Here is a 17,502-nt window from a genome sequence, read left to right on the forward strand (position 1 = left end):
CAAAGATGCATTATATTAAGCTGAATATCAAATTTATCGTTAATCAGTAAGCAATAGAAAGTATTAAATCCTACTGAATAATAGTGAAAAAATCGTTAGTCGAGAAAAAAGGGCTATTAAATTATGTAATGATCCAGATTGTATTGAAATATCTTAAACTTCGTAAATATTAAAGCTGAAGATTTAAAATTTAAATAGGATCTTTGGCTTATAATGAAAATTACTTTTCAACAGTTTATTATGTACAGTGGAATTTTAAGAAAGTTTTAAATTCTGTTGAGAGATTATTGTTGATTTAAAATTATGTTCTGTTAAGATATGTTTTATTTCTTATAATTAAAACACGGTTAATAAATAAATTCGAATTCAGCAAATTATTGAAAAAGTATTAATTTTACTATTAAATAATTTTTTTGTCCTGAAAATATGGGAGTACAATTTTTTTAAATGTCTTCTTTTTTAATAAAATTGTTCTAAAGCAAAGCGGAATCGATAATTTTCAATTGCAAGAAAGATTTTTAATTGAATGCACTTAATTTGTTGAACCACATAGAAATTAAACATTATCCATAAATCAACATTGCTATATTTAATTATATTATGAAATTAGTTCGATCAGTAAACATAAATTAGATTAACACTAATGAAACATTATAACTTTGTTTGAATACGCGACATATTACATCAATATTGATCAAACTCGCTCGCCAGAAATAGATTAACGTAAGCAATTTTAATATTTATTTTGTATGCAATACTTTTTCGTTGTTTTTTTTGGGCATTGACGTATATTAGAGTTGGAGCTGTTTTTAGTTAATGCAAAAAAAGTATTAATAATTTTTCTTTAATTAATAAGTGTATCTATTAAATCACTAAAATACAATTCATGGCATAAACTTTCTTGATGCAATATTTAACAGTTAAATTTTACCATGTTTTGAAATTTTTTTAAAATGCATACAATAATTATTTAGTCATAAATATTTACAAGCAATTAACTAAAAAGTATTTCTTTAAATAATAAAATCAGAAATTTTAATAACGCGTGAATTCGCTTAATCGACTCAATTATATTTTTAAATTACTACCTCATCTTTCATAAGAACAACATTTTTTAAAAGTATTAGATTCAGAGCTGGTAGGTGTTTAAACTAAGTGGGAAACTATGCAATAAAAGCCCTGGATCGTATCGTCTCTCCAAGAACGTATCGGTTCAAATTGTCCTAAACTCCTGAACGTAAGAAATGAATAATTCCAAGAAACTGAAGCGGGGAGATATGTTTGATTATGAATAGTCTTCGTTAGCTATACAAATTTTAAATATAGAAAAAGTTGACATGTTTCAAGATCTCGAAAAATAGGTGCCCATGCTTAATATCTGCCGATTGTGAATGCCGATACCTGAATGAACATACCTAAATGAGCCGATACCTGAACCAATAATGAAAACTGTCTCCCACTCTTGTAAATAACCGCATCAGAATTCATGGAAAACCCATCTGGTCCCGATTTGTCTGCCTCGATCCAACACCTCATAGAAGAGAGAAGGCTTCAGTACGGATCAATTTAGTAATTCGGCTTTAACGAACATAAACTGCGCAGTGGTGGCAATACGTGGGATGTAATATGAGAGAAGATATTTCTCAATCATCATCATTTCCCTCAGCTATCAATGGCTTTTCTTGTTATGTTTTTCACCTTAATTTTATTTTCCATATTTAAGATAGCAACTTTAAATTATTTTTTTCATAATTCTTTCGTTTTCTTCTTTCACACCTGTTAAGTTCCTGTTAAAGAATAGGTAGTAGTATGTTAAGTATGGGGACTAAAATGTAGTTGACGAACGCTCGAAGAATGTTGACTTTTTTTTATTGATGCTTTTTTTTTTGCTAATGTTTTTTTGTAATCAAAAATATCCTCTGGAAAAATATTTTGCAGAATTTTTGTTACAGCTTTACAATTTTCAATTTTTCAGAATTTTTATTTAACATAAACTATTTTCAATTTGACAGTCTACTTCAAGGCATAACTTTAAAAAATTTTATTTCAATATAAAATAATATTTATTATTTTTTTTTAAGTTTTAAAAATTAGAATTTCAAACTTGAAAATAAATTATTTCATTATATAGTTTATTTGTTTGAGTATATGAATATTAAATTATATATTTTTCTTACGGCTTTTTACTTCTCTATGTAAAAATTTTGAAATGATTTCTAACTTACTACATAAATATTTTGTTAGGCCATCTATCACTTACTATGTAGATATTTTTTAGTAACTTCTTATTTACAATGCCAATATTTTGCTGCATCTTCCTACTTATTATGTAAACGTTTTTGTTACGGCTTCTTACTAATTATGTAAAAATATTAAACATTTAATTTTATTGCCATATTTCGCTGATTATCGCATTAGTCTGTGAAACTTAATTAATTTGCTAAATTTATGTTGCCTTAAGTACTACAGTTTTTGAGATAAAATTCTTGGGTAAGTTTGAAAAAAAATTAATACATTAAAACAAATTTCAGACAGAAAACTAAACACAAAAAATTTCTCTTTCAAATTGGAAACTGAAACATTTATTGAACTCTTTAAATCATATTAAATGTTTTTTTCTCATTTAATTACACCCGATTTTTGATTTGGTCAGGTCGTGAATTGAAGTTCCATCTTTGCAGGTGAAACCAATGAGCTTTTGGGCTAGAACATCTTTATTGAGAGTAATCCAAGTGTAGTCACATCCTTGGCAAGTCAAGGGGTTATCTAAAAATTGCAAGATATAATTTCAAAGAGCTTAAACCATTGACAAATGATCATAGAATATAATATTTAATTGCTTTGTGTAGCATTGTGATAGAATATGCTTAATTTTTCCGTCTTTTTAACTATCATTTTATTAATTGCATAGTGTAACGGCGTGCATGGAATGTTAAGATAGGTAGAGCCCCGACCAACCCCAGGAGGTATACGCAGATTAAAAGTTAAATTATTACATTAAACAATGACTGTGGCGATGATCAGTTAAAAGTGAATTAGCTAAAAATGAAGGTAATGAGAAACATGATTTAAAATTAATGGAAGCTAAGAGCGCCGATGTAAAAATGTCAAGAATTAAAATGATGATAATATTAAGGAAATTAAAAATGAAAATAAAGCCACTAAAGTTCAATGAGAGCTAAAAATCCTAAGTGTAAATGGCTAAAAGTAAAAGTTTGAATGTAAGTCGATGAAGTCTAAAATTGCATGTAGATAAAAGAGCAAAATGTAGAAGAGGCTATAAGTTGACCAGTACGAAACCAAGATGACATGTTCTATTGTCGATTCATGACTGGGGTCAGTTGATCAGAGGCTAAAATGTCCTCGAGTATTTATTTTATTATTTGAATCACAATTTTCCTGCACGTCAATATAGCGTGGTGTTTCTCTTCGTAGTTATTCATGTGGGTTCCACAAAGTGTCCGGAATCTTCGACAGTACTTAATGAGATGTTGAATGTCCTGTCTCACTCCACAGCAATTGAATGAAACTGATTTTTTAAAATATTTTTGTTGATAGGTCCCGAACACTCCGTGGCCAGTAAGTAGCTGGTTTAAGTAAAAATTGGCCTGCAGACGCTTTATGCTAGGGTCTTAAAAGAATTTATACATTTATGGAGATATTAAATGGAATATATTAAACCTATTTCTATTTTTATGCAATATACTTGATAGCATTGTGTAGTATAGAATATGGATTTCTTATGTTAGAAAATGATAAGCCAAGAAAACTTACATGAAACTTCAATAAATCCTCCTTGTTGGGCTGCCTTTGTAACTAAAGGTTCAAATACTGCTTTTTTCAAGGTTTTCAACTGGTTTTGAGAGACGAATACAGCATATGGATTTATTCCGTCGAAAGCGGTGTCGTCTATGTCTTCTATTTTATTGGCAGAAACACTTAACTACAACAAAAAATTTATATGTTAAGAAAGTAACATGAAATACCATAATTCAACGCTTACATATTTCTTATGGCTTATAGTTTGCAATAAAGAGGTATTTCTTTCGGAATACCTTTTTCTATTTCCCAAATAAAAAAATATTTGCATTATTGCAGGCATATACTTTTTAAGACCTAATTTTTGCAGATTATATAATTACAAATATATAATTTTTAAGACACCAGTTTCAGAATAAAGAAAAAACAAAGCGTTTTGGAACGAACGAGTCTTCTATCATCTGGCTCTTTAAATGGTAGTGAAAGAAAAATGATCAGCAGAAGAATGCAACTGACGGAATTCAACCAACAGAGGAAAGACGAAAGGACAACGAATCAAAAACATGACAAAAATAGAGAGAAAAGTGATAGAGGAACGGAAAAGGTAATAGGGTAAAAAATTAGAAATCAAACCATTTGTAAAAAAGTTCTTCTCTTAAAATTGAAAATTTGTTACATTATTTACAAGGTTGTCCTTGTTAATTAAAACCGTCAATTTTCCTCTCGACATTTTTAGCGATACAGTAAAGTAAGAACCACTCTATCAATAACACATAGTTTATTAATTCAGTAAACTGTGTTGTAATAAATTTGATATTGCTACAAATTCGTAAACATGTGTTTTGGAAATATTCTTATGTTATGAGGATAATATATCTTACTACACAATTTAACTAGACTATTTATTGAAAAAATAGACAATTATTGAAACAATTTGCAAGAAAGTCGCGCAATTCTTACATAATTTAGAGAGAAAATATCACCTATTGTATTTATTATGGAAGACTCGGATTGGCGACAATTTAGCCGACTTGGCGGCACGCTGTGGTCATTTTGGGGCCAAAATGATTTTTCAGGAAACTTTCATTTCATTCGGTGAGCTTCAAAGTGATAGGACCAACATTCTTTCTTGTTTTCTCGTTCTAATTTGTTTCTTAATGACTGTTTCAGTCATCTACAATCAAAATAAACCTCTGTGCTTGGGACAATATCAATGCATTTTACACTAGTTTCGTACCTATATATACATTTAAATTGCTAGGAAGGCCAGACAAACCACAAATAGATCAAAAGAAGTTTAATTTTCCCATCCTTAAAACTTTATTTTATACGCTAATATTTTTAAAGTTTTACACCTATATTGCTTGCTATATAGTTAATCAGGATTTTTTATTAATGTTTTTCAATCTAAGAGAATTTCCACGTGCACGCAGAGCAATTTCTTCAGACCTCGCTTGGGTCAAAAATGTCATTCAAGTATTATTATTAACAACAAGGGGGAATTATTAATTATAATTAAAATTATATAGTGTTATTTAGACTACTTCCAACGATAACGCTATATATCTATCTATTCGCGATACAAATACAAATCCTAATTTAACTTTCATCTAACTTTTGGCATTCATAGTTTTGGCTCAATATGGGTCCTACATGAACATCCACCGAGGGACCAATATTGGGATGTCTAGATTTTTTAATATTGGTCCTATATAGGGCCAATATCGGCCTATATACGGCCAATACAGGGCCTATATCGGCCGAATAAAGAATCTAAAATATCGGAAGAATCTGAAAGATCCATATAGGGCCGATATTGGTTGTAAAGAGACTGTAAAATATCGGCCAAATTAGACAGTTCTAGATAGAGTCAATATCGGAAAATACTGGCCCTTTGAATACTTATTGAGCCAAGATTCATGAATATTTGTCCAATAAGGGCCCAAGTTGTTTTGCTGCTAGGGCTGTAATCAGGTGTGACTGGTAAGACTAAGCGCTTGGCAAACATAAAAGTTTTCTTTTTTATCTCTACTAAACACATCTATATATATAAAAGTGAATGTGTGTCTGTCTGTTTGTCTGTCCTCTATAGACTCCTAAACCATCCGACAGAAAGCTATGATACTTGGCATACAGATAGTTCAAAGCACGAGGAAGGTTTCTGTCGACATTAGAACATTCTACGATAAACCGTTCCAGCGATATCAGTGAAAGTCGAAATGGAATTTTCTGATTGGTTAAAAGTTAGCCATTGTTTTAAATTTTGCTATAAACGATTCAATTTTCAAATATCTTGAAGATAACAACAGTGATATTTTCTATCTTATAACTCTATTCATTTAGAAAAGTAAATTAAAGCAAATTGCATATACTTTAATTTTTAATTCGTGCGTTTCTTTATGTCAGGTGAGCACAAGCAAGTAAAATCAACGAGAATAGATTTCTTAATTGTTGGTCGTATCACGGATTCAGTACTGTGAAAACTGTTTAATAAATTTAAAGACAAAAGCAAATGTCATTCAAATTGCACGTTTTCAGAAATATTTATATTTAGTACGTAATTTTAGGTTAGCACAATTAAATATAGTTTTCGAAGATTTCATTGCTGTGACAGTTGTCATTTGAAAACTATTAGTTTGTTTGTTTATTTATGCAAAGTTTTCGAATTCATCCATTTTATTTCTTTCATTTATAAAATTGATTTTTGTTTTAAATCTTATAATTTTCATATTTCTTATTCATCTCATTTTTATTGCTCTTTTTATTATTTGAAATATGTATGTGATATTTCGATTCAGCAAATTTGCGACCACTGTCAACTTTTACATTTCTTTTTCTTTGTCAGAAAGAATATTTGCAAAAATATGCCGCCTAAGCAAATCGCTCTTAGTCGGTCGACATCTCAAGCGCGCAAAAAGAGAACTACCCGTGTTTCAGAAACATCGGAGCAACAGAAAAAAGACTTGAAACTAATCGAGAACAGAATGCTTTTGCCCGTTCCTTAGAAACGTCTGAGCAACAGGAAAGAAGACTGTCAACAAATCAACTACGAACTACACAAGCCCGTTCGTCGGAAACATCAGAGCAACGGGAAGCAAGAATGAAAACCGACCGAGAACGCATTTCGCTATTCAGACGCTGCCAATACTCTGATTTGAATTTCAGTGCATTTCACTATGATCCGGCAACAAACTATAGTCTTCCCCCAAGTGTCATCATCGAAGAAATATATCAATTATGTATGTTTTGTAATGCTCTCAAATTTAAAAATGAAACAGCTGAAATTTGCTGGATTCAGGCATACTGAAACTACAAGATTTTACGTCGCCTGCCGAGACATTATCAACCTTCGTATCAGGTCAAACAAACCAATCGAAACATTTTTTGGCGCATGTACGCCGGTACAATTCGTGTTTCTAAATTACTTTATTCGGTGCTACACGTATCGTGAACGAGAATTACATCCCAACATTCAAAGTGCAAGGCCAAATTTATCATCGTGCAGGATCACTTCTTTCAATGCCTAACGCAGATCATAAATTTCTACAAATTTATTTCATGGATAACACAAATGATCAAGTCAATCAACGTTGTCAGGTAAACAATGGCACTAAACGAAACATTGTTACCGTATTACAAAAATTTTTCGATCAACATAATCAGTTAATTAGGCTGTTCACAATTGCCCTTGACTAAATGTCATCGGATATTTACAAAGTTGTTATTAGAGCTGAAAAAACACCTGTAGGCCACCACAAAGAAAAATACAATGCGCCAACATTGGATGAAGTGGCTATTGTTATAGTTGGCGAAGAATTTACCTCCCGCGATACAGTTCTTCATCGCAGAAATCGTAACGTTCAAAGAGTTCTCAGAAACTTATCGATCATATGATGCATTGCAATATCCTATTTTATTTTGGTGAGGAGAGGAGGGATATTATTTTAACATAAAATTAAGAAGTCCGCAAACAGGCGAGAAAACCAATAAGAAAGCAAGTGCAATAAGTTTTTGTGCATATAGATTAATGATTGCCAAAACGCTGATAATCATACTTTAAAATGTCGACAATTAGTTCATTAATACATTATCGATATGTATGCGAAAATTGAAACTGAACGCCTACTGTATATTAAATTAAATCAAACCAAATTACGTTCAGAAGAATGCATTCATTTACGGGATGCAATAATTAATGATGGTAACGTTAATCCTAATGATGTGGAGAAAATGATTATATTGTCGACTACATATGCAGGGAGAAAAACTTGGACTCCCTGCAAATGTAGTATTCATACATGTCTGAGTATTCATACATGTGCCTTGGACTCCAAGGCACATGTATGAATACTCACAGGATGCAATGACATATGTTCTCGCATATGGGCTCCTAGATTTATTTATTACATTTACGTGCAATTCTGCTTGGGTTGAAATTAGAGATATTTTGTTACCAGGACAATCATCATCGGATCGTCATGATATTACAGCACGTGTGTTCAAACAAAAATGATAATCTTTACTTGATTTCATTGTGAAGCGTCATGTTTTTAGAGAGACACGGTGTTGGGTGTACTCTATTGAATGGCAAAAACGAGGATTGCCTCAGGCACGCATTCTAATTTGGCTTATTGAAAGAAAAAACCACCTTGCCAAACTGATCAGATATCAGCAGAAATTCTTGATGTCACCATAGATCCAGTCTTATTTCAGATCATTGTCCAAAATATGTTTCATGCTCCGTGTGCATCACCATACATGTCTGTTTGAAAATACACTAATGATATCCTAGAGAATTAACTGCTGAGACTATCACTGGTTTTTTTCACCATTAAATAAAATTTGCATTTCAAATCATAATCGCAAATGTCATTTACACACTTAAATAAAATTCAAATTCAAATTGAAAGCGTTGCAACGCACGCAGGGTACAGCTAGTATTTTATAAAACTCAACTAACATTTTGCAAAAACTGATGTTCTCGATAAATGTAATAAAATTATAGAACGATTTAATGTATAAATTTACCTGTAATCCACTTCCATGCTGTTTACTTGCCAAAGCATATGGACCAAGTGTCACGAGTTGATTGTAGGATAATTCCAGTCTTCCCAAACTTGGCAAGTTGGCGAAAGCATTTTTTCCAATGTGTCTAATTTGGTTTTGGGCCAATATGATTGCCCACAAACTGCGACTCTGGAAAGCGTTGTCCGGTATGGTGTGAATCAAATTCCTTCCCATGTTTAACGTTGAAAGCTCTGTGAAGTCCTTGAGATCCGCGAAAGGAAAATCAACAATTTTGTTTCCAAACAAACTTAGGAGACTCATGGATTCCTTCGAAGCTCTGAAAGCGTTGAGATCTATTGTTGCGATCTGATTGATTTCGACGTAAAACATACGACTTTTGATCTTTCCAAACACATCAGCTGTAAGAGAAGTTAGAGGTGTTCCTTGCAACCAAACAGATCTGGCGGCCCCATACTTGAAATTGGCGCTAAATGATTTCTTTAATTCTGCCAAAGATTTAACTTCCATACAGTTGACTCCTTCCCCGTCGCAAGTGCATGGTGATAATTCTGCCGCTGGTGGGCAACTGTCATCGCCAAATGCCAAGCCAAGCAAGGCCACCAAGATTAAACAAGAAATACCTATTCAATAAATAGAAACAAATTTCAGGATTACCATGTTTAAAAGGAAACGTTTAGAGCACTATATAGATATCTTTGAAAAATTTTACAAGAAAATGCTTTTTCACGCATTTTTGGAGAGACGACGATTTCCATATGAACCCTGTAGCGGAAACCTTCCTGCGATGAAGTTTTCTTTTTCTTTAAAAGAGCAATCAAAGAGGTGTGGAAATTGCTTTGACTCATTTTTGAAATATCTTTAAACTTATTTCTTATAAAAAAAAGCTGGATTCAGAGAACATCACAAAGAACATAAGTAACGCGCTTTTTTTTCTGTTACTTGATTACAGGTTAACTACATTACATATTTATTATAATTGTTTTAATATCATTGTATAAAATTCTACTCAAGTTTAAACAGCATAAAGTTCTTATGCATTATTTTTAAGTACCTCATTTTTGCGAAGTTTTCTGCATGTATGTTAGATTAAGCTGAATCAGTGCAATATTAATTTCTGTACGACAGCGTCGAGGTTCGCAAAAAAAATTGGAAAAGTACGGATTGTGATGCAGATTCACTCCATAAATTCTGCTACTGGACATAAAGATATTAAGATGTCGTTGCTGCTTCTAATGCTACTTGTCATTATCAGCAAACCAAGCGAATTTAAGGCAGAAGGTACGTTTCTTGGTTTCAGTGGCATCATATATAGCTAAGAATAGAACTTCATTAACACATACACGTCACAGCCTGTTTATAGGGAGGACTAATTCATTTATCTACTGATCGTAATCTTAATCAGAGAACGATCAATCTCCAATTGAGTACCCCCAGAGGTATTGATTTGTTGTAGGAACATGGAGGGCATTGTAGCCCGATGGAATAAATGTGCACCAATCACCATTTACTACAAACTCACGACCTCTGGCACAGGAACCAGGCCCTCCCCGCCATGTGTGCATGCATCTTACGAAATTCCGCAACTTCAATCCGAACTTCGAAAATCCGCTACCGAAAAATCGGAATCATTCCACAACAAATTTCGCATACGCACGTTCAAAGATTCAGCGGATGTGTCTACTTTAAAACTCCCTCTGATCGCTGATTCGCGGTCTTCATCGCACATTAACATTGCACTTCTCGGAACATAAGATTCGAAAAGTGCGCAGTGCCCCTCGCCTCACTCTGTTGCACTTACTTTGAAAACCTTTATCATACAATTATAGATATACAACTTATGGATAATCAAGATCTATAATAACAATAAATTATAGATCTCGATTATCCATAATTTGTTTGCAATATTTTTTCCTTACGTTCTTTTGCAACTTTTTAAATACTTTTCTTTACATTAAGAGGAAATTAAGATTTTTATATCTTAGCTTACTGTTAAAACAGAATTATTTTTAAGATAAATAATTTTTGTCGATTAAGACTGTTTTTCTAAGGCTCTGTAGTCGCATGAAATGATGCTTTATCTTATACTATAATACGAGGAATGGTTGCCAAGTCGAAAATCGCCCCAGAATTAATAATCTCCGGTAAACTTGGGGGTCTGGGGTTTTTGGCCACGAGGAATCGATTGGCGCCGGTTTTGAAGCGCTACGGTCGAGCAGTTCGGAGTTACAGATAGGATATTTTCAAACTTTATTAGTTCGCCATAATGGCTAAAGATACTTTTCTCCACTCTTATAAATGTATGCTAATGCGAACCTTACAATTGAAATATTAATTTTCGACAACTTAAACCAATAATATACGAAGGAATTAATAATTTAATTGTAAGGTTCGCATTAGTTTACATTTATCAAAGTGGAGAAAAGTTTAACTTTTGTGTTAAAATCACCGTCAACAAAGTCCGACATTTCAACATTCATCAGATTTCAAGCTACATTTTCAACATGCGGAACGCACCTCTACATGAAATTCTTCATGGAGCCGGAATTTTGGAACAACAAGCGATCAACTCAATTCTACCCGCAAATGGACAACTAGAAGATACCGTCATTGTCAGAATGCTTCTCCATTACGCCGAACAAGCTTTCCCGAGCGTCAAAGTTGCCGTACTTCACCCTGAATTTGTCGCACGCTTCTATGTTACAACAGCGGATGGCGCTTATGAAGGAATGGCTCTTCTCAACGATATCAGCAACCAGAACAAGGCTTCCAACTATCTATACGGCGTTCAACAAGGATTCGACGTGCTACTCATTCCCATTCACAAGAGAGCTCAAATGGATAGAGGCGAGCACTGGATGCTAGGAATTTACGAAGCAAGCTATGGAGAACGTCAACTATTAGTCAGCGATACAGTCGACAACCCGCTGCCCATCGATGCTGTTTTGAGAAAAATACTGCGACACGTTTTGAATACCGTTGTTACGAATGAAAAGCTAAAAGGATGCATCGTGAAACCTCGCAACGCTTACAACCACCAAGATGACGCGTCTTCCTGCGGAGTTTACATCGTCTTTTATGCTCGACAATACCTCTCTCATCGACGCCTTTTCCTGGACAAGAATTTTCAAGAAGCGGATGAACGGAAGCAAATTTACGAATTCGTTGTGAACAGTGACCAATTGAACATGTCGGGACCATCTAAAGCCGCATCTTTCACATCTTCGACCAATATGCACGCTTTGAATATCCAAGACCCGATGATAACGCCGTTGCGCCCGACAAGAGCAGTCAAGCAGCGTAGCAAGGAACGAATCTCGGATATATTGATGGAACTTAATGCATCTCAACGAGTAAAATACCGCGATTATGAAAGACGCAGACGAAAAAACGAAACAATGAGGGGCCGCAACATTCGCCTAGAGGAACAACGCCGCCGTAATGAAAGACTCCGTAGAGCGATTCTTCTACCGAGTGGTCAAACAACGCACCGAACCTTGGGCTTGAAAGTCCCGCTTACATCCGACTCAAGATCATCCATCAAACCAGGATCACCGAAGGCGAACGCACTCAAAGGAGCCCACATGTGTCTGATGGACGAAGCTCCGATAATGTCAAAATACGGCTTGCACAACATCGACGAACTCCTACGCGCGATTTGCAACAACATTCCGTTTGGAGGCAAAGTCATGGTGCTTGGTGGCGACTTCCGACAGTGCTGTCCAGTTCAACAACGTGCCAACAAAAGCGAAATACTCGACCTTTTGATCAAGAGAAGCCATCTGTGGCAACACTTCAAGACTTATTCGCTCGAAAAGAACATGCGCGTTGATCCCGAAGACGAAGAATTCGCGAAATACCTGCTAAAGCTCGGCGACGGGGAACTCGAAGTGAATGAACTCGGCGAAATAGAAGTCCCAGAAGAAATTCGCTCTGGTGGTAACCTCATCGATGAAATCTTCGGACCATGCCTCAGAAGTGGGAACTACGAAGCAATGAAGAATCGCGCTATTCTTGCACCATTGAACGACGATAAGGACAAGATCAACGAGCAGATTATCGCTATGCTTCCAGGCGAAGAGAAAACATACACAAGTTTCGACTTGGTAAAGGATCAACATGAAGGGGGAATTCAATTCGCGCCTGAATTCCTGAACTCGATCAACATCGCCGACTTGCCTCCACACTATCTGAAGCTCAAGAAGAACGCCATCATCATGCTTCTCCGAAACTTGGACGTCTCTGAAGGAATGTGCAACGGAACACGATTGATTGTCACCGAACTTTGCAACAACATCATCAAGGCTAAGATCATCACCGGTGAACACGCAGGCCGACAAGTACACCTTCCAAGGATCACGCTCGACTCCAGCAAATCACAGCTTGGCGCAACTATGCAACGGCACCAATTCCCAGTTACTCCAGCATTCGCCATTACAATACACAAGTCACAAGGCCAAACATTCGAATTCGTCGGCGTGCTTCTCCTCACGACGGTCTTCATGCACGGAATGCTCTACGTCGCGTTTTCAAGAGTCAAGCGTCAAAGTGCGTTGAAGGTCCTGCTGCCTCCTGAGAATCCAATCCACACCCGAAACGTCGTATGGAAGGAAGTCCTGAACAAGAGAAACTCACCAGCCGCACCTGCCTCTCCGACAAGAAACTACCTGGACAACATGGAAGACTTCGCAATCGATGATTAATGTTTATGCTGTTATCGGTTTATAATATGTTTCTTATGTATGTATATATGTTTGGTTTTTCTAAATAAATTTGTCAAAAATATTGAACTTCAACACACTTCAATCTTTACACTGCTCACTTTGTACCATTTCTTTAATTGTATAATTTTTTGTTATCAATTACATTTTATTTCCTATGACTTTTCAAACTTTACCTTTGTATAGAATAGTTCCCTTTCCAAACTTTGTTTAGATAGTTTACAATGGTAAACTTTAACCGGTTATCTTTTCACCAATGGTTTCACAAATTTTCTTATGGCATGTATTGTTTTGATAAATCACAATTGAAAATTTAAATCTTCGAGTTAGCTTCTATACCTGTTTTCTCCGAGCGGAGCTCGGTCACCCGCTGGTGTGAATAATGTGCTATTTGATGAGAGTTTTCAACAGTTACTCATGACCTTCAGATCAAGTTTAGCCTATATTTAGTTAGCGTCTTCTATATTAATTCTGAAAATAGCGAAAGACGCCAATGTGTAGGAAAACCACAGTTTTGAGAACATGAGAAGCGCTTGTGGTCTTATTTTTTAATACCTGAAAACTTCATTTAATGCTGCTTTATCAATAAAAATTTTCAAATCATGGTAATAAGGCATTGATTTTTATACTTTTCATCTAGGTGGGAAAATGTCGCCTAATTAGCGTTTTAAAGAAAAGATGAGTAATTTTCAAAATATTTCTTTTATTTCCCCATTCTAAGGCCCAAATAATTCTTTAAAGCAAGATGGCATATTCAGTTAAATATTATAGCTTTGCATCAAGTGTATGGCACTTAAACTGTGGCTTTTTTCTTAATAATTAATAATCAATGTAATCAAAAAATTTGAAATAATTTTGTTAAGTAATCAAAAGTGAAGGCTGATTCTTTGCATATTTTATCAAAACGTTCATGCTTGCTATAAATTTTTTTTTGTATACTTTCATAACTTTAAAGAATTGAATGTCATCGGTAAAATTAAAATGTTATAAAAATGCAAGCTAATAAAATTTATTTTAAAAATGCAAATTCAACAAATGTTAAGTTCATTAAAGTAAAAATTTAAATAACCAATCGATTAACGAACTAAAAACTATAATTTTCAATTAAATCAAACATAAGAAAATTTTCGAAATATGAAATAATTGTAAATTTAAAATTTTTAAAATACATAACATTATTAAGGTTTTCAAAATATCATAAAACTTACATGATTGGGCTGAAACTATCTCTAAATATGGCATTATTTGTAAAACTTATTTAGATAAAAACATTTTAAAGCATAGTTATCATTTATTACAGCAGAAATTCTTTTTTTTAAATTTATTAAAATTTTTCTTTTCTATCCTTTAATATCTATACTTTTTAAAATGAGTAGAAAATGTCTACATTGAGTACAAAATACAGTGATTTAAATAATTTATTCACAGATTTATGATTTTTAAAATACATTCGAATTATAAATTTTCAATATTTTACAAAACTTTTATAGATTAAAGTTAAACTAATTGTGAATATTGTTGTAATTTTAAATTTATTTGAAATTAAACATTTGAAAAAACAGATATCATTAATGACTACAGAATGCATTTGTTTTTTAAAAAATTATGTCTATAATTTTTTTCTTTTCCTGAATTTAAAATTTGTCTTTTTAAAACTGGGGAAGCAAAATAGCTAAATTATATAAGGACAAACCGGAATAAATTTTGCTTACATATCAATTTTTTAAACAACTCACTCACTTTTAAAATAGATGAAAATGGTAAGTTTTCACTATGCTATAAAACTTTTATAGATTAAAACGAAACAAGCTTTTTAAATTCAAGAAATTTGAAGCGTCGATATTATTTATTACTACTGAATGGTATTTTTTTGAAATCATAATTTTTTTCCTATGAATAATAATTATGCTTTTCAAAAATGTTTAAAAAATAGTTAAATTGGATAAGTAGAATTAAGATTTTTGCATACGTAACAATATTTTAAGCAACTCATCCATAAGTTGATTTTTAAAATACTTAAAAATGATAATTGCTTTAATGTGCTACAAAGTTTTCATGGATTAAAATGAAACTAACACTGAACGTTGCATCAATTTTAAAATTTATTTGAAGTGAAAAAATCGATAACATAGTTATTATTTATAATTGCAGTAGGCAAGTTTTAAATTTATTTCTTTTTCCTTTTCCGGGATTTAAAATTTATGATTTTTAAAAATTAGAAGTAAAATAGCTTAATTATATAAGGACAAAAGGAATTTCTTTACATAAACAGCAATATTTCAATTAATTCATCTATAAATTTCTTATTTTTTAAATGCATGAAATGAAAATTTTTCAATATGCTACAAAACGTTCGCAAACTAAAGTGAAACTTATCTAAATACTGCAATCATTTTAAAATTTGTTTAAATTAAAACAAAAATAGAAAACATTGTAAAACTGTTTAATGCAATTTTTTAAATTTATAATTTTTTTCCGGCATTTAATAGTTATGCTTTTTAAAAATTAGAAATAAAATTGCTTGATTAGATAAGTACAAAAGCGTAGTTTTTTTTGAGCACGTAACAATATATCAAACAACTCATCCCTAAATTTTTGATTTTTAAAATGCATAAAAATGAAAAAAATTTCAATATGCTACAAAACTTACATTGAAGAAAATATTATATGAATATTAATTAATTATGCATTAAATTTAAAAACTATTTGAATTAAAATATTGAAAATATCGTAAAATTGTAGAATATAATTTTTTAAATTATAGTTTTTGTTATTTCCGACATTTAATTCTTATGCTTATTTAAAAAAAATAGCAAATGAATTTAAATTAGATATGTACAACGAAGAAAATATTATCATTCTAAGCAATATTTTAAAGCAATTTACCCATAACTCCAGATGCAAGTTTGGTCAACTGAAACGCAGCCAGTTGATTTTTTAAATAAAGCATAACTTACGGCACTGGAAGGAAAAGATTAAGGTGAGAACGATACCATATGGTTTTGTGAAATCTGGCAGAAAGTTCACGATAATGTATCTTTTTAAAACACGATTCTGTGGTTTAACTGTTGGTTTGAATATAATCAGTCAAGACTTTAAACGAGATAAATTACTTTGAAATAATTTTCTTAGGTCAGCATCTTAACATTTACTCTTATCTAAGTTAAGTTTATGGAAAATAATTATTCAAGTTCTGAGTTCAGAAATTTAAAAATAATTTTTATCAATCTAATTGTTTAACTTGTGCAGCTTTAGTTCTAGTAATTTAACTAAATAATTTCTCGAAACAGTTCACAGATATACTTAAAGCTTAAAAAGGTTTTTAAGTTGTAAAACATTAAACTTAACCCCTTTAATGAGTTTGTTTAATATCTACACAATTAATTGAAAGAAAGCTTTAACACGTCACAATGACAAGCAGGAAACAAACAATTTTTACAAAAATGAGAAAACTTTTCCTTTTAGCCAAATATTATCTTTAAAGTAAATGTTTTGCAGTTGGTTTATTTGCTATTTAAAAGGAAATTTTAGGTATGAAATATATAACTAAACCTTTTCAATGAGTGTGTTTCAAATAAAAAAACTAATTTAAAGAAAGTGATAATGTCGAAATGGCTTACATAAAGCAATTAACTTCTACAAAATTTAGAATTTTTCGGTTTTGCCAAATAATTTCGTTTAAAATTAGGTGTTTTTCGGCAAATATTTTTGAAACTTAAATGGATATTTAATAAAATATCTAACTAAACCCTTTAATAAGAGTGTTTAAAATGTTAAATGTGCGCTTAAATGTTAATTAAACAATTTTAAACACAAATAATTTCTAAAAAAAAATTAAAAAACTTTTTCATTTTGCTAAATAATTTTTTTAAAGATGTTTCTTCATAAGGTATTTTGCAACCTAATTTTTGTATAAAATATACTCTTTAATAAGTGCGCTTAAAATGAGCAAAAAGTAGGCTTTAATGCCACAATAACAAATATAAAACAACTTTTA

General features: G+C 32.3%; 1 protein-coding gene across 1 annotated transcript; it reads right to left on the minus strand.

The window, feature by feature from the left end:
* Nucleotides 1–2,566: 2,566 nt before the first annotated feature.
* On the minus strand, nucleotides 2,567–16,585 carry LOC107442903 (oplophorus-luciferin 2-monooxygenase non-catalytic subunit). The gene is made up of 4 exons (XM_043047823.3): nucleotides 16,392–16,585; nucleotides 8,788–9,407; nucleotides 3,775–3,943; nucleotides 2,567–2,766 (listed from the first exon to the last, which is right to left on the minus strand). Exons 1-4 carry the CDS (start codon nucleotides 16,453–16,455, stop codon nucleotides 2,624–2,626), a joined length of 996 nt encoding a protein of 331 aa, XP_042903757.2. The 5' UTR covers nucleotides 16,456–16,585; the 3' UTR covers nucleotides 2,567–2,623.
* Between the last annotated feature and the right edge of the window lie 917 nt (nucleotides 16,586–17,502).

The sequence above is a fragment of the Parasteatoda tepidariorum genome, chromosome 1 (assembly GCF_982258835.1).
Source record: "Parasteatoda tepidariorum strain Cologne lab strain chromosome 1, Ptep-v5.0, whole genome shotgun sequence".
In the NCBI taxonomy this organism is placed as follows: Eukaryota; Metazoa; Arthropoda; class Arachnida; order Araneae; family Theridiidae; genus Parasteatoda; species Parasteatoda tepidariorum.